General features: G+C 39.8%; 1 protein-coding gene across 3 annotated transcripts in view; it reads left to right on the top strand.

The window, feature by feature from the left end:
- Positions 1-21,049, top strand: part of DARS1 (aspartyl-tRNA synthetase 1) — a 96,478-nt gene that overhangs the window by 22,165 nt on the left and 53,264 nt on the right. For all 3 annotated transcript variants that reach the window (XM_073241383.1, XM_037020766.2, XM_037020765.2), the window contains one exon: positions 11,388-11,490. In XM_073241383.1, the coding sequence (XP_073097484.1) occupies positions 11,388-11,490 (103 nt within the window). The remainder of the gene's footprint in view (positions 1-11,387; positions 11,491-21,049) is intronic.

The raw sequence follows: 21,049 nt of genomic DNA, 5'->3' as shown, positions 1-21,049 counted from the left end.
ATCTAGAATTGGGGTCTCTTTTCTCTAATAGGGTCTATTCTCAATTCTTATGCTATATTGATCTGCTGTTTTTTTGGGCTGGTACATTTTTACTTACTGTAGGTTTATAATATGCTCATAGTACTGTTCTCACTACTTCACACCCTCCCATCTGTTGGCTTTTTAAAAATACAGAGATTTAATTTTTAGAATTACATACAGTGATACATTAAAAGAGAAGAGTAACATTGCTCACTTCACTCATAACCATTGATTTCGTGATTTCCCTAGCAGGCATGTCAAATCTTATGGAGTGCATTTGCTTCTATGATTAGCCTCTCAGAATTTCCCAGGTTCTACTTACTGCTTGTGTGGAATCTTGAACATAACCAAGATTTCCTTCCAACCTTTCCTCTCTTCTATATCTTCCTCTCTCATTGTATTGTTCACTTAAAAAATATTTCTTCTGATTAGAAAAGTAGTACATGCTTATTTTAGAAAGTTATGAAAATAAAAGGTCGGGATAATCCCCTATAATTCCACCATCCATTAGTAGCCACATTTTGTTTTTTTCCCTATACAATTTCACATTTTGGTGGTGCTCTTTCCTATACAATAAACTTTAACATACTTCTTAGACAAACAAAATTGGAATTATATCCTACGTATGGTTTTAACATTTTCTTCCTGTAATAGTCTATTGGGAATGTCTACCAAATATTTATTTTGTGTTCAGAACCTAGTATATTTTTTGCACATACTAATCCAGCTGTGAAATAGAAATGGTAATCTTCAAATAGCCAATGGCAGTGGTTCTATTAGTAATAATAATTATTTTTAGCATTAATAACAATTCTTAGTTAACATTAACTGGGTATCTGTCACAACTCTATGTTATATAATCCTCAAGATTATAGAAGAAAATTTGAGAAAACTCCATGAATAATATACTTGCAACATTTTTACAGATGAAGAACTGAGGCATTAAGTGGTAAATAAATTTCCCACAGGCCCCTTCATAGGAAGTGATAGTCAGGATGTGATTCTAGGTTTTTTGATTTCAAAGCTTTTGCTCTTTACCAAACTTTTACACTAAATGTTACCCCCTAGTGCTGGCTCAGAGACATTTTCTTGTGTTCATCCTTTAAGTTCTATGGAGCTCTCCATTTTCAGTCTTTTATGTATCATTGGTGTTCATGGGAGGATGGCTTTGTAGCTCAGCTAGGTCTGTGCTGCCTCTGTCTGTACTATTAGAGCAGCTAAAATACTTAATAAATCTTTATTATTATTTTTTTTTGAGAGGGCATCTCTCATATTTATTGATCAAATGGTTGTTAACAACAATAAAATTCAGTATGGGGGGTCAACGCTCAATGTACAATCATTAATCCATCTCAGGCCTAATTCTCGTCAGTCTCCAATCTTCTGAAGCATAACGAACAAGTTCTTACATGCTGAACGAATTCTTACATAGTGAATAAATTCTTACATGGTGAACAGTACAAGGGCATTCATCACAGAAACTTTCGGTTTTGATCATGCAGTATGACCTATAAACAATCAGGTCAAATATGAATATTCGTTTGATTTTTGTACTTGATTTATATGTTGATCCCACATTTCTCCTATTACTATTATTATTTTTATTTTTAATAAAATGCTGAAGTGGTAGGTAGATGCAAGATAAAGGTAGAAAACATAGTTTAGTACTGTAAGAAGGCAAATGTAGATGATCAGATGATCAGGTGTGTGCCTATGGACTAAGTATTAATCCAGGCTAGACAAGGGCAGCAAGACATCCACGGATGCAGAAGATTTCTCTCAAAGCAGGGGGGGTGAGGTTCTGAGCCTCACCTCTGTTGATCCCCAAATTCTCACCTGATGGCCCCCCTGCGACTGTGCCTGTCTTAGGTTGTTCCTCCCTTGAGGAATCTTACCCGTCTCTGGCTAACCAGTCATCTTCTGGGGCCATACAGGGAAATGTAAAGTTGGTAAGTGAGAGAGAAGCCATATTGTTTGCAAAGGTTAGCTTTTTACTTCTTTGCAGATTTATGCCCTGTGGCTTCTATGCCCAGCACTTGTCTCGAGGTATCTTTACCACCTGGAGGAATTATGATACTCGGTAAATTCGATATGAGGCACGAATTCTATTTAAGGGTTGTAATTAGGAAGGAAGAAGAAAAGCTATAGATGTAGCATATGAAGGAAACATGGGAGGATTGATTATTTCTTTGACATATCTTCTTCTATAGTACCTTAAGTATGTATAGGTTTTAGACTACTAACTAATTTGCACACACATATTAGCATAATAGGAATACGGTGACATAAACAAAGCAAATCTATAAATACCATCCATCTCCAGTGAAGCCAAGAAAACCATTTAGGCACCCTAGGCATTTGTGAAAATTTATCTATGATATGATGGATATTGTCCAACTGTATTTGAACCATCAGACAAATTAAAGCAGCCCATTTCTGGGATCTGTTCACATCCCATATGTTCTTTTAACGATAGATAGTCTATAGTCATGAGATTTTGGAGTGCTACAACTTGCACCCCTCCCAACTCCTGGTTGAGTTCCAACAGTACAGATCCGGTCAAATTCATTGTCTCACTGTATGCACATGCCAGCCTAGACATCTCCCTCCTCCTTCTTCTGGCAAGTCCAGGAGACGGTGGGCTGGATGCAGCCACAACCGCAGCATTGTCCGGATCCCTGTGGAGGCTTTTTGATGATCATCCCCCGGCACAAGTCCTCCAGAGAGTGCTGATGCCGGAAGCTCCTCCTCATATCGTATCTTAGTTCATTTTCTGGGTATCCAAGCTAGGCCTTGATCTCCTGCATAGAAACAAACAGACCCTTTGCCCACACTTTGACATGCCCTCTATACCACTGTGCAGAACTCATTGGAGGTCAGCACACAGTAACTGCTTTTTTTTTTTTTTTTTTAATTAAGAGAAAGAAATATTATCAGAAAAGAGTACCTCCGTAGCTGATCATCTGACACCCTTTAAGTGATCAACATTAAGGATATTTAAAGCATGCGTTGATATTTGATTTACCAATAGTTTTATCCTGTTAAGGAGTAATCCCCCTTTTCTTTCTTTCTTTTTTTTTTTTTTTTTTTAATTTTTAATCTATACTTACATGAAGAATACTATGTTTACTATGCTCTCCCCTATATCAGGTCCCCCCTAACAACCACATTACGGTCACTGTCCATCAGCTTAGCAAAATGTTGTAGAGTCACTACTTGTCCTCTCTGTGTTGTGCAGCCCACCCTCCCCTTTCTCCCTCCCCCCCATGCATGCTAATCTTAATACCCCCCTTCTTCTTCCCCCCCCTTATCCCTCCCTGCCCACCCATCCTCTCCAGTTCCTTTCCCTTTGGTACCTCTTAGTCCATTTTTGGGTTCTGTAATTCTGCTGCTGTTTTGTTCCTTCAGTTTTTCCTTTGTTCCTATACTCCTCAGATGAGTGAAATCATTTGGTATTTCTCTTTCTCCTCTTGGCTTATTTCACTGAGCATAATACCCTCCAGCTCCATCCATGTTGCTGCAAATGGTAGGATTTGTCCTCTTCTTATGGCTGAGTAGTATTCCATTGTGTATATGTACCACATCTTCTTTATCCATTCATCTACCGATGGACATTTAGGTTGCTTCCAATTCTTGGCTATTGTAAATAGTGCTGCGATAAACATAGGTCTTTCTCAAACTTGATTGCTGCGTTCTTAGGGTAAATTCCTAGGAGTGGAATTCCTGGGTCAAATGGTAGGTCTGTTTTGAGCATTTTGATGAACCTCCATACTGCTTTCCACAATGGTTGAACTAATTTACATTCCCACCAGCAGTGTAGGAGGGTTCCCCTTTCTCCACAGCCTCGCCAACATTTGTTGTTGTTTGTCTTTTGGATGGCAGCTATCCTTACTGGTGTGAGGTGATACCTCATTGTAGTTTTAATTTGCATTTCTCTGATAATTAGCGATGTGGAGCATCTTTTCGTGTGTCTGTTGGCCATCTGTATTTCTTTTTTAGAGAACTGTGTTCAGTTCCTCTGCCCATTTTTTAATTGGGTTATTTGTTTTTTGTTTGTTGAGGTGTGTGAGCTGTTTATATATTCTGGACGTCAAGCCTTTATCGGATCTGTCATTTTCAAATATATTCTCCCATACTGTAGGGTTCCTTTTTGTTCTATTGATGGTGTCTTTCGCTGTACAGAAGCTTTTCAGCTTAATGTAGTCCCACTTGCTCATTTTTGCTGTTGTTTTCCTTGCCCGGGGAGATATTATGTTCAAGAAGAGATCACTCATCTTTATGTCTAAGAGGTTTTTGCCTATGTTTTTTTCCAAGAGTTTAATGGTTTCATGACTTACATTCAGGTCTTTGATCCATTTTGAGTTTACCTTTGTATATGGGGTTAGACAATGGTCCAGTTTCATTCTCCTACATGTAGCTGTCCAGTTTTGCCAGCACCATCTGTTGAAGAGACTGTCATTTTGCCATTGTATGTCCATGGCTCCTTTATCAAATATTAATTGACCATATATGTTTGGGTTAATTTCTGGGGTCTCTAATCTGTTCCACTGGTCTGTGGCTCTGTTCTTGTGCCAGTACCAAATTCTCTTGATTACTATGGCTTTGTAGTAGAGCTTGCAGTTGGGGAGTGAGATCCCCCCTACTTTATTCTTCTTTTTCAGGATTGCTTTGGCTATTCGGGGTCTTTGGTGTTTCCATATGAATTTTTGAATTATTTGTTCCAATTCATTGAAGAATGTTGCTGGTAATTTGAGAGGGATTGCATCAAATCTGTATATTGCTTTGGGCAGGATGGCCATTTTGACGATATTAATTCTTCCTAGCCATGAGCATGGGATGAGTTTCCATTTATTAGTGTCCCCTTTAATTTCTCTTAAGAGTGACTTGTAGTTTTCAGAGTATAAGTCTTTCACTTCTTTGGTTAGGTTTATTCCTAGGTATTTTATTCTTTTTGATGCAATGGTGAATGGAATTGTTTTCCTGATTTCTCTTTCTATTGATTCGTTGTTAGTGTATAGGAAAGCTACAGATTTCTGTGTGTTAATTTTGTATCCTGCAACTTTGCTGTATTCCGATATCAGTTCTAGTAGTTTTGGAGTGGAGTCTTTAGGGTTTTTTATGTACAGTATCATATCATCTGCAAATAGTGACAGTTTAACTTCTTCTTTACCAATCTGGATTCCTTGTATTTCTTTGTTTTGTCTGATTGCCGTGGCTAGGACCTCCAGTACTATGTTAAATAACAGTGGGGAGAGTGGGCATCCCTGTCTGGTTCCCGATCTCAGTGGAAATGCTTTCAGCTTCTCGCTGTTCAGTATAATGCTGGCTGTGGGTTATCATATATGGCCTTTATTATGTTGAGGTACTTGCCTTCTATTCCCATTTTGCTGAGAGTTTTTATCATGAATGGATGTTGAATTTTGTCAAATGCTTTTTCAGCATCTATGGAGATGATCATGTGGTTTTTGTCTTTCTTTTTTGTTGATGTGGTGGATGATGTTGATGGATTTTCGAATGTTGTACCATCCTTGCATCCCTGGGATGAACCCCACTTGGTCATGGTGTATGATCCTTTTGATATACTGTTGAATTCTGTTTGTTAATATTTTATTGAGTATTTTAGCATCTACATTCATGAGGGATATTGGTCTGTAATTTTCTTTTTTGGTGGGGTCTTTGCCTGGTTTTGGTATTAGGGTGATGTTGGCCTCATAGAATGAGTTTGGGAGTATTCCCTCTGCTTCTATTTTGTGGAACACTTTAAGGAGAATGGGTATTATGTCTTCTCTGTGTGTCTGATAAAATTCCGAGGTAAATCCATCCGGCCCCGGGGTTTTGTTCTTGGGTAGTTTTTTGATTACTGTTTCAATTTCTTTGCTTGTAATTGGTTTGTTTAACTTTTGTGTTTCTTCCTTGGTCAGTCTTGGGAGGTTGTATTTTTCTAGGAAGTTGTCCATTTCTTCTAGGTTTTCCAGCTTGTTGGCATATAGGTTTTCATAGTAGTCTTTAATAATTCTTTGTATTTCTGTGGAGTCTGTCGTGATTTTTCCATTCTCATTTCTGATTATGTTGATTTGTGTTGACTCTCTTTTTCTCTTAATAAGTTGGGCTAGAGGCTTATCTATTTTGTTTATTTTCTCAAAGAACCAGCTCTTGGTTTTGTTGATTTTTGCTATTGTTTTATTCTTCTCAATTTTGTTTATTTCTTCTCTGATCTTTATTATGTCCCTCCTTCTGCTGACTTTAGGCCTCCTTTGTTCTTCTTTTTCCAGTTTTAATAATTGTGATGTTAGACTTCATTTGGGATTGTTCTTCCTTCTTCAAGTGTGCCTGGATTGCTATATACTTTCCTCTTAAGACTGCTTTCGCTGCATCCCACAGAAGTTGGGGCTTAGTGTTGTTGTCGTCATTTGTTTCTATATATTCCTTGATCTCTATTTTGATTTGTTCATTGATCCATTGATTATTTAGTAGCATGTTGTTAAGTCTCCATGTGTTTGTGAGCCTTTTTGTTTTCTTTGTAGAATTTATTTCTACTTTAATACCTTTGAGGTCTGAAAAATTGGTTGGTAGAATTTCAATATTTTGGAATTTACTGAGGCTCTTTTTGTGAGCTTGTATGTGGTCTATTCTGGAGAATGTTCCATGTGCACTTGAGAAGAATGTATATCCTGTTGCTTTTGGATGTAGAGTTCTATAGATGTCTATTAGGTCCATCTGTTCTAGTGTGTTGTTCAGTGCCTGTGTGTCTTTACTTATTTTCTGCCCGGTGGATCTATCCTTTGGGGTGAGTGGTGTGTTGAAGTCTCCTACAATGAATGCATTGCAGTCTATTTCCCTCTTTAGTTCTGTTAGTATTTGCTTCACATATGCTGGTGCTCCTGTATTGGGTGCATATATATTTAGAATGGTTATATCCTCTTGTTGGACTGAGCCCTTTATCATTATGTAGTGGCCTTCTTTATCTCTTGTTACTTTCTTTGTTTTGAAGTCTATTTTGTCTGATATTAGTACTGCAACCCCTGCTTTCTTCTCACTGTTGTTTGCCTGAAATATGTTTTTCCATCCCTTGACTTTTAGTCTATGCTTATCTTTGCGTTTAAGGTGAGTTTCTTGTAAGCAGCATATAGATGGGTCTTGCTTTTTTATCCATTCTATTACTCTGTGTCTTTTGATTGGTGCATAAAGTCCATTTACATTTAGGGTGACTATTGAGAGATATGTACTTATGCCATTGCAGGCTTTAGATTCGTGGTTACCAAAGGTTCAAGGTTAGCTTCTTTAGTATCTTACTGCCTAACTTAGCTCACTTATTGAGCTGTTATATACACTGGAGATTCTTTTCTTCTCTCCCTTCTTATTCCTCCTCCTCCATTCTTTATATGTTGTGCGTTTTGTTCTATGCTCTTTTTAGGGGTGCTCCCATCCAGAGCAGTCTCTGTAGGATGCCCTGTAGAGGTGGTTTGTGGGAAGCAAATTCCCTCAGCTTTTGCTTGTCTGGGAATTGTTTAATCCTGCCATCATATTTAAATGATAGTCGTGCTGGATACAGTATCCTTGGTTCAAGGCCCTTCTGTTCCATTGCATTAAGTATATCATGCCATTCTCTTCTGGCCTGTAGGGTTTCTGTTGAGAAGTCTGATGTTAGCCTGATTGGTTTTCCTTTATAGGTGACCTTTTTCTCTCTAGCTGCCTTTAAAACTCTTTCCTTGTCCTTGATCCTTGCCATTTTAATTACTATGTGTCTTGGTGTTGTCCTCCTTGGATCCTTTCTGTTGGGGGTTCTGTGTAATTCCATGGTCTGTTCGATTATTTCCTCCCCCAGTTTGGGGAAGTTTTCAGCAATTATTTCTTCAAAGACACTTTCTATCCCTTTTCCTCTTTCTTCCTCTTCTGGTATCCCTATAATACGAATGTTATTCCTTTTGTATTGGTCACATATTTCTCTTAGTGTTGTTTCATTCCTGAAGATCCTTTTATCTCTCTCTGTGTCAGCTTCTATACGTTCCTGTTCTCTGGCTTCTATTCCTTCAATGGCCTCTTGCATCTTATCCATTCTGCTTATAAATCCTTCCAGGGATTGTTTCACTTCTGTGATCTCTTTCCTGACATCTGTGATCTCCTTCCGGACTTCATCCCACTGCTCTTGCATTTTTCTCTGCATCTCATCCCACTGCTCTTGCATTTTTCTCTGCATCTCATCCCACTGCTCTTGCATTTTTCTCTGCATCTCATCCCATTGCTCTTGCATTTTTCTCTGCATCTCTGTCAGCATGTTCATGATTTTTATTTTGAATTCTTTTTCAGGAGGACTAGTTAGGTCTGTCTCCTTCTCAGGTGTTGTCTCTGTGATCTTTGTCTGCCTGTAGTTTTGCCTTTTCATGGTGATAGAGATAGTTTGCAGAGCTGGTACAAGTGACCGCTGGAAGAGCTTCCCCTCTTGTTGGTTTGTAGGCTTTTCCTGGGAGAATAGCGACCTCTAGTGGCTTATGCTGGGCAGCTGTGCGCAGACAGGGCTTCTGCTTCCTGCCCAGTTGCTTTGGGGTTTATCTCCGCTGTTGCTGTGGGCTTGGCCTGGCTGGGGCTGTTCCTCCAAAATGGTGGAGCCCCGTTGGAGGGGGAGCGGCCGGGAGGCTATTTATCTCCGTAAGGGGCCTCTGTGCTCCCTGCTGCCCAGGGGGTTAGAGTGCCCAGAGATCCCCAGATTCCCTGCCTCGGGTCTAAGTGACCTGTCCTGCCCCTTTAAGACTTCCAAAAAGCACTCTCCAAACCAAAACAACAACAGCAACAATGAGAGAGGGAACAGAAAGAAAAAAAAAAGGAAAAAACGCGATTTTTTCTTTTTTGTCCTCAGGTGCCTGTCCCAGGCACCCGCTCACTGGTCCTGCTGCCCTGTCTCCCTAGCACCAGGGTCCCTGTCCTTTCAAGGCTTCCAAGAAGCACCCACCCACCGGTCCTGCAGGGAAGGAACGCTTGATATTCTTTGTCCTCAGGCGCTGGTCTCAGGCACCTGCTCACCAGTCCCGCCGCCCTGCCTCCCTAGCACCGGGGTCCCTGTCCCTTTAAGGCTTCCAAAAAGCACTCGCCAAAAAGAGAGAAAAAAAGGAGAAAAACGCGCGATTTCCTCCGTCCTCAGGTGCCGGTCTCAGGCACCCACCTACCGGTCCCACAGGGAAAAACGCGGGATATTCTTTGTCCTCAGGTGCCGGTCCCAGGCACCCGCTCACCAGTCCCGCCGCCCTGCCTCCCTAGCACCGGGGTCCCTGTCCCTTTTAGGCTTCCAAAAAGCACTCGCAGAAAAGAGAAAAAAAAGGGGGGAAAAAACGCGCGATTTCCTCTGTCCTCAAGTGCCGGTCTCAGGCACCCGTCCACCGGTCCCGCAGGGAAAAACGTGGGATATTCTTTGTCCTCAGGCGCCGGTCCCAGGCACCCACTCACCAGTCCCGCCACCCTGCCTCCCTAGCACCGGGGTCCCTGTCCCTTTAAGGCTTCCAAAAAGCGCTCGCCAAAAAGAGAAAAAAAAAGGGGAAAAAGGCGTGATTTCCTCCGTCCTCAGGCGCCGGTCTCGGGCACCCGTCCACCGGTCCCGCAGGGAGAAACGCGGGATATTCTTTGTCCTCAGGCACTGGTCCCAGGTACCTGCTCACCGGTCCCACCACCCTGCCTCTCTAGCAATGGGGGCCCGTCCCTTTAAGGCTTCCAAAAAGCACTCGCCAAAAAAAAAAAACCGCTCTGGTTTCTTTCCACCCGCCGGGAGCCGGGGGGAGGGGCGCTCGGGTCCCGCCGGGCCGGGGCTTGTATCTTACCCCCTTCGCAAGGCGTTGGGTTCTTGCAGGTGTGGATGTGGTCTGGATGTTGTCCTGTGTCCTGTGGTCTCTATTTTAGGAAGATTTTTCTTTGTTATATTTTCATAGCTCTATGTGTTTTGGGGAGGAGATTTCCACTGCTCTACTCACGCCGCCATCCTGGCTCCGCCCCCCTCTTTATTATTTTATATAAATGCCCATTACCTCCTATACACAGTAACCTCTTGTAAATGGGTTAATATCTGGCAGTAGTTTCAGTAGTTCCTGGGATGTCATTTGGATCCATCTGCAGATTGCTCTGTGGTAACCATCTTTATCCATTCAGTCTGTTAAAATCCTTTTGAATTTTTTTAGGACATGTAACTTTCTTTTTTAAGATTTTACTTTGTGAGTGGGTAATACTCCAAAGGAAAGGGAAAATGAGGGTCTAATTTAGTGGTACAAATAAGTCAGTCATATATGACTTGGATGTCCATACATTATGTCTGTATTGGCAGTTTGCAGCCTTTTTTTTATTTTAACTCATGGTTCCTGTCTAATTTTGTTTTTGATGTTTTGCAGAACTAAGAAAAGTGGTCTTGAAAAGGTTTAACTAGTTTTATGAGGAAGTAGTTTCCCACAACTATCAGAGAATTAAAAAGGATCTGCTTTGGAGGAATGTCTCAAGGATATATAATGACTGAATCTATTACAAGTAATATTTTTCAAAAGATTAGAATAAGGTATGACAGTTTCTTATGAAAGGAGGGGGAATTAAGAGGCCCAGAATAATAATAAAACTTGTCTAGGGCATGAAGACAATGATCTTTTATAGACAAAATAAGTTACTGGAGTAAAGAAAGATGTGCCACTATTATAAAGGATAAAGAATTAGGGCATAAAGAGAATGATCTTTTATAGACAAAATAAGTTACTGGAGTAAAGAAAGATGTGCCACTATTATAAAGGATAAAGAATTAGGAAAATGATAAAGGAAAAATGAGGAAAATAGAACATGAAAGAAATGGCCTATCTTTCTAAATGCTGTTTAAAATATATTTTGGTAGGAAGTAAAATGGACCACCCCTGTAGAATGCTTGTGTCCTTCTTAATAAGCACTTTATTGATACTTTTATGATTGCCCTCTCTGAAGCTCCAGTGGTGGTTAGCACAGTGCCTTTGCCTATAGAATATACTAGCTGTTGAATCAGCGTTGAAAGTTAATCTCATAGCTGTTGAGTGAACATTGAAACTGATCTGAAGTTACTTGAAATTTGTTTAATCACAATGACAAAATAGTAATCTCAATTCACAGTATTTTTTTTGAAATTAGTGATTCGCCTATGTTTTCATAATAAGTATGTTAGAAGCATTGTTTGTGACTCAGTAGGAACTTGGATTTCTTGAAAGCTTGTCAGTTGAGTATGAGTATTTGGCTATGGAAGCAGATACACATGTATGTACGTGCCTGATGAGCATAGTAAAATTTGGCCCAGTTTTAAAGTAGAGAAGCATTTCCATCTTGGTCAAAACTTAAGTAGTGTGTCCTTAACACACTTGTGTTCTTTCTGTCTTATTCAGGGAAGCAGTGTTTCTTAGTCCTGCGTCAGCAGCAGTTTTGTGTCCAGGCTCTTGTGGCGGTGGGAGACCATGCAAGCAAGCAGATGGTTAAATTTGCTGCCAAGTAAGTAAGCAATTATATCCTGTTGTCAGAATAAACAATGGTGGGAACCAAGACTCCCAGGGGTTTGGACCATTTTCAGACATTAACATCAATGCTTCATTTGTTTAAAAATGTAGTTATTTAAATTGTCAGTTCAGTGTTGCTGAATACATTAAACTTACAAAAGAGAAAATATGGAGCACAGGCTTGCAATTCATTTGGAACTGCTGAAGCAGCACTCTACAGACAAGTCACATTTACTTTCAAGTAGAGTAACAAAAAGCCTGGCATCCTCAATACAGCAAAGCAACTATATTTTGTTGTGTTTGTTGAGCTTCATTTCCACCCTTTCTCCCCCAGTTTGAGATTTGCATATTAAGCAACAAGTTTTCTAACTGAACTGTAAGTGTTTAAAACAAAAGAATGTAGTTTTGCAAATGATTCCTTCCTGAAGGGAGTAAATAACCTGGTAAAACTTTTAACTTTGACACTTGATACCATAAAGATTTAAAAAAAAAAAAAAAAGAAAAATAGCTTCCCCCAACCACAAGTCTTGCTGTCTGGCTCAGAGTTCTGTAGAAGCATTTTGTTTTGTTCAACTTGCAAGAGGCAGGATATAGAGATAGTGTAGTGGCTGTGCATGCTGTAGCTGTAAGGTGATAATAGTTGATGTGGCTAGTTGTATTAATATGTTTCTGTCAAAGTTATTTCCATAATGATCAAAGAAGACTTGGAAAAATGGACGATCTTTACATTTTAAGTAATGGAGTACTTCATAGCCATAAATGTTTCCTAAAATAAATAACAATTTAGAGTAAATTTTTTTTCTGTCTGTTTTTATCTCTGCTCTTTAGATGTATGCTTTCAAAGATGAGTTAATGTAGATATATATAATTATATCACAACTAAAAGGAAACTAAGAAGTGATGTAATTTAACATCCTAATTTATGTTTGGGCTTTCCCTGACTTCTCCAGCACAGTATTTTACATAGACTGTATGTTTAGCAACTGGTTTTGGTATAGAGATTCATTTACCTAATTTAGTTTAATTGTATCACAGCAATATCTACACTCTGGTTTAAAAACTTCAGTGCTATTGTCAGGCAGCTGCATGTGGGGAGTTCTCTCCCTGTGCACTAGGTGAAACCTAAACCTGGATGGGGGAGGGTTCCTGACACTGAGAAAGAAGTCAGATGTGTGTGGGTAAGGAAGGAATTCATTAAAGTGAGAGTAGTAGTGAAATGGCAGCAACCATACAGGCTGTAGAGAGCAAGGAAGAGCAGAGGGAGGAAAGGGAAGCTCATTGAACTCCTGCTCGGCATAGGGCAGATCCCCTGCCAACTCCTAAAACCAGGGTCACCTAGCACCCAATGTCTGCTTGAAGCTGTACAGTTTGGGAACTAAGGCCCTACCACCCCAGGATTTGGGGGAGGCATGGAGCACTGATTGGAGTGAGTTTATGTTCTGACAACTTCTACTTCCCTACTGGTCTGAAGTATAAGAGAGAAGACTTGTGCTTAAGTCTAGAAAGTTGAATGAAGTAGCAAAATAATAAAGACAACCACTGGAAGAGCACAGAGACAAAATTGCAGTAAATTGAGCAGCAAGAAGGCTTTATTTAAGGCGAAGTACACACTTGAAGAAAGGGGAGTACAGGCAACCTCAGAGAAGGCACACTTAAAGCTTAGGATTTGTGTCTTTTAAGTATTTCAAGAATAGGACAAAGGTAGGAGGGAAACCTGGGCTTGACATGTGGTCTCATGATGTCTGTCTCTGGTGAGAGACATTATATCATCATGCATAGTCAGTCCTCTAGAGACCCTGTAAGATAAACTTAACACAAAGAATTTCTTACTCCTGTTCTCTCCAACATAACAGTTACCTTCAAGCACTGGAAACATACTATTTAGGACTCCTTGCACTATCTTAAGATAGGGTCAGTTGTTAGCTACTTACCATTAAATATTAGGAATCGTATCTCCTAACTCCCTGGAATTTTTTTTCGTAGGTTTTTTTTGTGTGTATCATTAATCTACAATTATATGAGGAACATTATATTCACTAGACTTCCCTGTTCACCAAGTCCCCCCAACAGACCCCATTACAGTCACTGTCGATCAGCGTGGTAAGATGCTGTAGATTCACTACTTGTCTTCTCTGTGTTGCACAGCCCTCCCTGTGCCCACCCCCACACATTATACATGCTAATCGTAATGCCCCATTTCTTCCCCCTCCTCCCCCCCAACACCCCGTTATCCCTCCCTTCCCACCCATCTTCCCAGTCCCTTTCCCTTTGGTAACTGTTAGTCCATTTTTGGGTTCTGTGAGTCTGCTGCCGTTTTGTTCCTTCAGTTTTTTTCTTTGTTCTTACACTCCACAGATGAGTGAAATCATTTGGTACTTCTTTTTCTCCGCCTGGCTTATTTCACTGAGCATAATACCCTCTAGCTCCATCTATGTTGTTGCAAATGGTAGGATTTGTTTTCTTCTTATGGCTGAATAATATTCCATTGTGTATATGTACCACATCTTCTTTATCCATTCATCTACTGATGGACACTTAGATTGCTTCCATTTCTTGGCTATTGTAAATAGTGCTGCGATAAATATAGGGGTGCATCTGTCTTTTTCAAACTGGGCTGCTACATTGTTAGGGTAAATTCCTAGAAGTGGAATTCCTGGGTCAAATGATATTTCTATTTTGAGTATTTTGAGGAACCTCCATACTGCTTTCCACAATGGTTGAACTAATTTACATTCCCACCAGCAGTGTAGGGGGGTGTTCCCCTTCTCCACAACCTCACCAGCATTTGTTGTTGTTGTTGTTTGTCTTTTGGATGGTGGTGATCCACTCCCTGGTTTTTAAAATGGAATGGTAGCCTTAGGATAGAGTCCCTCCTATTCTTACTATACTGTTTGTATCTTGGCGTTTTCATCATAGTTAGGAAAAATTAATCATGCTGCTTGTCCCATGTCCCTGTGTACCTCAGTGCCATGAATTACACATCAATTCGCTGATAAACTCAGTAGTATTAGTGTTACTAGTACAGTAGTTCCACCTCTCCCTATCTCCCAGTCCTTGTGCCCAGAGACTGTCACTTTGACCTCTTCTACATGTATTTTTGGTGATAAAGTTTGCTGTTTCATCTCATAGTCTGTAAGGGTGTATGTTTTTGGGGTGTATTTGTCATCTAGCCTTTTAAGGTCAATCTATATCCTGTGAAGTGAGACATAAATAAGCTTGGTCCTTAGAGAAAAACTTTATCTACACAGAGCCTTCTATCAGAAGAGCCCCTGGAAAGTAGACACATATGCTAAAATATTTAATATACTGAGAAGTACTGGGAAAAAGTCAACTTCAACAAATAACCTTTATGGCTTTTGCCTTTTATATATTAAATTGGTTCTGAAAGCTAATATATGAAACTGACAGTTTCATATAGAATATTTTACTTTTAAACTTTTATAATCTCAGTGTTACATTCTTAAAGTAAAGAGTCTAGTCTAAAAATCTTTTGAAAATTCCACTCATCCTTAATATTCCCTAATGGGAATTCTACTGACAAGAGGACAGTCAATTCATGTTGGTGTATTTAGAAGTAGGCACCTTAAAGTAGTCCACAAATACAATTTTGGATCTTCTTAGAAACTCCTGGGACTTGACTAACTGCATGTGACCATATCATATGTCAACTAAAACATACCAACTGGAAGAGCTACTTGCATGTGGTCTCCCAAACAGAACTTAGTTCCCTAATGCCTTCATAATATATAAATTAAAGGTTTTCACCTGAATGGGATACTGTAAGGGTGACCTTTCTTTTAAACAAGGGAAGACTAGGTAATTACCCTGGATTTCATAATCTTGAAGTAAAACTCAATCAAGATCTAGATGTAATTTAAGTTAACAATTTAGTTGTGACTTAAATTTTTTTTTAAAGCAAAGAACTTGCACCTATTTTTAGTCCCTTAAAAAAGAACTGGAGTTTATATAATTACTCATATGTGGGAAAAGGTTAAATAGAGCTGTTGCAAATTACAAAGCCTTTAATGGTTTATATACAAGTGAATAGAGCCGGTTTTATACAATAGGCTTAACATGTCCTACTTAGGTTATAATTATTTAACTTGTGGCACTAATCATATTAAGGTATTGAGCCTGAGTAATTAAGAGTAAATCTGGAGTCTGGAAACCATGGGATTAAAGATGGCTGTGTGAGAGGAGAGACAGAGGCTTCTTCCTAAAACTGGATGCAATTAGAAAATTTAATTGGCGCAACTAATCCTGAGAGAGCAACAGGAAAGAGGACGGCATCAGACTGCACACACCTGGAGAAAAGAGCAGACCTTAGCGAACCGGGTAGTACCAGAGTTGTGGCTCCGCAGGACCTGAGCCCCTCCCCCACCCCAGCTCACCGGCGGGAGGAAGACAAACAGAGCAGGGAGGGAGTGGAAGGCTTGGGACTGCTGAATACCTAGCTCCGGAGATCTGCTCTGGGAGCACAAACCTACATTTCATGGTGCTTTCATGAGACTCGCATGACTATTGGGTTGGAGACTGGGTTACCGGCTGCTTGTGGAAAGCAGGGATCCATATCTGGCTGCTCTGGGACAAAAACTTATACCTGTGTGACCGGCCCACCTGGCTCAGGCAGTGGAGACAGGCACAGCAGCCAGGAGGCGGGGAACAGCTCTTTCCTATCCCCAGGCACCAGTACCACTCCCCTGTGACCCCTGACATTGCTTCAGGGGCTCAGCAGCTCCAAAATAGAGCTTCTGGACACTAGAGGGCGCCATATACAAACATGAAATGCCAAAGGAACCTTGTCCAGAGTAAAATTGTTAATACAACTCCTGAGAAAGATTTAAATGATATGGACCTCATGACTCCTCCTGAAAGGGAGTTCAAAATGAAAATCATCAACATCCTAATGGAGGTACGGAAAGACATCCAAGAACTCAGGAATGAATTCAGGTCAGAGATCCAATCGTTAAAGAACACAATGGAGGGTATTAAAAGCAGGTTGGATACGGTGGAGGAGACAATAGATGAAATAGAAACTAGAGAAGAGGAAAACAAAGAAGCTGAGGCACAGAGAGAAAAAAGGATCTCTAAAGATGAAAGAATACTGAGAGAACTGTGTGACCAATCCAAGCGAAACAATATTCGCGTTATAGTGATACCAGAAGAAGAGAGAGAGAAAGGGATAGAAAGTGTCTTTGAGGAGGTAGTTGCCGAAAACTTCCCCAATCTGGGGAAGGAGATAGTCTCTTACGCCATGGAGATCCACAGATCCCCCAACACAAGGGACCCAAGGAAGACAACACCAAGACACATAGTAATTAAAATGGGAAAGATCAAGGATAAGGACAGACTGTTAAAAGCAGCCAGAGGCAGAAATAAGATCACATACAAAGGAATGCCCATCAGGCTAACATCAGACTTCTCAGGAGAAATCTTATAGGCCAGAAGGGAGTGGCATGATGTATTTAATGCCATGAAGCAGAAGGGCCTGGAACCAAGATTACTTTATCTGGCAAGATTATCATTTAAATTTGAAGGAGGGATTAAACAATTTCCAGATAAGCAAAAGCTGAGAGAGTTCACCTCCCACAAACCATCTCCACAGTCTATTTTGGAGGGACTGCTATAGATGGAAGTGTTCCTAGGGTTGAATAGCTGCCACCAGAGGTAGTAAAATCACGGTAGGGAGGGTGGAGCAGCTGATTGCAAGGCAAATGCAAAATTAAACTGACTATTCCTAAAGTCAATCAAGGGATGGACAAAAAGTACAGGATTTAATACCTAATAAATAAAGAATGAAGGAGGAAGAAAAAGGAGGAGGAATAGAAAAGAACCTTTAGATTGTGTTTGTAACAGCATACTAAGTGAGTTAAGTTAGACTGTTAGATAGTAAGGAAAGAAATCTGGAACCTTTGGTAACCACGAATCTAAAGCCTGAAATGGCAGTAAGTACATACCTATCGATAATCACCCTAAATGTAAATGGACTGCATGCACCAATCAAAAGACATAGAGTCACGGAATGGATAAAAAACAAGACCCATCTATATGCTGCTTACAAGAGCCTCACCTCAAACCCAAAGACATGCACAGATCAAGGGATGGAAAAACATATTTCATGCAAACGATAGGGAGTAAAAAGCAGGTGTTGCAGTACTTGTATCAGACAAAATAGACTTCAAAACAAAGAAAGTAACAAGAGATAAAGAAGGACATTACATAATGATAAAGGGCTCAGTCCAACAAGAGGATATAACCATTATAAAGATATATGCACCCAACACAGGAGCACCAGCATATGTGAAACAAATACTAACAGAACTAAAGGAGGAAACAGACTGCAATGCATTTGCTCTAGGAGACTTCAACACACCATTCACTCCAAAGGACAGATCCACCAGACAGAAAATAAGTAAGGACACAGAGGCACTGAACAACACACTAGAACAGATGGACCTAATAGACATCTATAGAACTCTACACCCAAAAGCAACAGGATATGCATTCTTCTCAAGTGCACATGGAGCATTCTCCAGAATAGACCACATACTAGGCCACAAAAAGAGCCTCAGTAAATTCAAAAACATTGAAATTCTACCAACCAACTTTTCAGACCACAAAGGTATAAAACTAGAAATAAGTTGCACAAAGAAAGCAAAAAGGCTCACAAACACATGGAGGCTTAACAACACACTTCTAAATAGTCAGTGGATCAACCACCAAATTAAAATGGAGATCTAGCAACATATGGAAATAAGTGACAACAACACAAAGCCCCAACTTCTGTGGGATGCAGCGAAAGCACTCTTAAGAGGAAAGTATATAGCAATCCAGGCATACTTAAAGAAGGAAGAACAAACCAAAATGAATAGTCTAAAGTCACAATTATCAAAATTGGAAAAAGAAGAACAAATGAGGCCTAAAGTCAGCAGAAGGAGGGACATAATAAAGATCAGAGAAGAAATAAACAAAATTGAGAAGAAAAAACAATAGAAAAAATCAGTGAAACCAAGAGCTGGTTCTTTGAGAAAATAAACAAAATAGATTAGCCTCTAACCAGACTTATTAAGAGAAAAAGAATCTACACACATCAACAGAATCAGAAATGAGAAAGGAAACATCACGACGAACCCAACAGAAATACAAAGAATTATTAGAGACTACTATGAAAACCTATATGCTAAGAAGCTGGAAAACCTAGAAGAAATGGACAACTTCCTAGAAAAATACAACCTTCCAAAACTGACCAAGGAAGAAACACAAAATATAAACAAACCAATTACCAGCAAAGAAATTGAAGTGGTAATCAAAAAACTACCCAAGAACAAAACCCCCGGGCCAGATGGATTTACCTCGGAATTTTATCAGACATACAGAGAACATATAATACCCATTCTCCTTAAAGTTTTCAAAAAATACAAGAGGGAATACTCCCAAACTCATTCTATGAAGCCAACATCACCCTAATACCAAAACCAGGCAAAGACCCCACCAAAAAAGAAAATTGCAGACCAATATCCCTGATGAACGTAGATGCAAAAATACTCAATAAAATATTAGCAAAGCGAATTCAAAAATACATCAAAAGGATCATACACCACGACCAAGTGGGATTCATCCCAGGGATGCAAGGATGGTACAACATTCGAAAATCCATCAACATCATCTACCACATAAACAAAAAGAAAGACAGAAACCACATGATCATCTCCATAGATGCTGAAAAAGCATTCAACAAAATTCAACATCCATTCATGATAAAAACTCTCAGCAAAATGGGTATAGAGGGCAAGTACCTCAACATAATAACGGCCATATACGATAAACCCACAGCCAACAATTTGGTACTGGCACAAGAACAGAGCCACAGACCAGTGGAACAGATTAGAGACTCCAGAGATTAACCCAAACATATATAGTCAATTAATATTTGATAAAGGAACCATGGACATACAATGGGGAAATGACAGTCTCTTCAACAGATGGTGCTGGCAAAACTGGACAAGCTACATGTAAGAGAATGAAACTGGATCACTATCTGACCCCATACACAAAAGTAAATTCAAAATGGATCAAAGACCTGAATGTAGTCATGAAACCATAAAACTCTTAGAAAAAAACATAGACAAAAATCTCTTGGACATAAACATGAGTGACTTCTTCATGAATGTATCTCCACGGGCAAGGAAAACGAAAGCAAAAATGAACAGGTGGGACTATATCAAGCTGAAAAGCTTCTGTACAGCAGAGGACACGATCAATAGAACGAAAAGGTACCCTACAGTATGGGAGAATATATTCTTAAATGACAGATCCGATAAAGGCTTGACATCCAAAATATATAAAGATCTCATGCACCTCAACAAACAAAAAGTGAACAATCCAATTAAAAAGTGGGCAGAGGAGCTGAACAGAGTTCTCCAAAGAAGAAATTCAGATGGCCAACAGACACATGAAAAGATGCTCCATATCACTAGTTATCAGAGAAATGCAAATTAAAACCACAATGAGATATCACCTCACACCAGTAAGGATGACCAGCATTGAAAAGACTAACAACAACAAATGTTGGTGAGGTTGTGGAGAAAGGGGAACCCTCCTACACTGCTGGTGGGAATGTAAATTAGTTCAACCATTGTGGAAAGCAGTATGGAGGTTCCTCAAAATGCTGAAAATAGACTTACAATTTGATCCAGGAATTCCACTTCTAGGAATTTACCCTTACGATGCAGTACTCCAGTTTGAAAAAGATAGATGCACCCCTATGTTTATCGCAGCACTATTTACAATAGCCAAAAAATGGAAGCAACCTAAGTGTCCATCAGTAGATGAATGGATAAAGAAGATGTGGTACATATACACAATGGAATATTATTCAGCCATAAGAAGAAAACAAATCCTACCATTTGCAACAACGTGGATGGAGCTAGAGGGTATTATGCTCAGTGAAGTAAGCCAAGCGGAGAAAGACAAATACCAAATGATTTCACTCATCTGTGGAGTATAAGAACAAAAGAAAAACTGAAGGAACAAAACAGCAGCAGAATCACAGAACCCAAGAATGGACTAACAGTTACCAAAGGGAAAGAGACTGGGGAGAATGGGAGGATAGGGAGGGATAAGGGCGGGTAAGACGAAAGGGGGCATTATGATTAGCATGTATAATGTGGGGGGTGGGGGAAAGGGGAAGGCTTTGCAACAGAGAAGACAAGTAGTGATTCTACAACATCTTACTATGCTGATGGACAGTGACTGTAATGGGGTTTGTGGGGGGGACTTTGGGTAGGGGAGAGCGTAGTGAACACAATGTTCTTCATTTAATTGTAGATTAATAATAAAATTAAACAAAAGAGTAAATCTGTTAATAACTTTTGCTTCCTTATGAAAAAACGTCTCATAAAAACAATGAGTTTTTTGAAGGAACAATACAGCAGCAGATTGACAGAACCCAAGAATGGACCAACAGTTAACCAAGGGGAAAGGGACTGGGGAGGGTGAGTGGGAAGGAAGGGATAAGGGGGAATATGGGGCATTACGATTAGCACACATAATGT

This window comes from Manis javanica, chromosome 7 (assembly GCF_040802235.1).
Source record: "Manis javanica isolate MJ-LG chromosome 7, MJ_LKY, whole genome shotgun sequence".
Lineage (NCBI taxonomy): Eukaryota > Metazoa > Chordata > Mammalia > Pholidota > Manidae > Manis > Manis javanica.
This window is presented reverse-complemented; position numbering and strand designations above follow the sequence as displayed.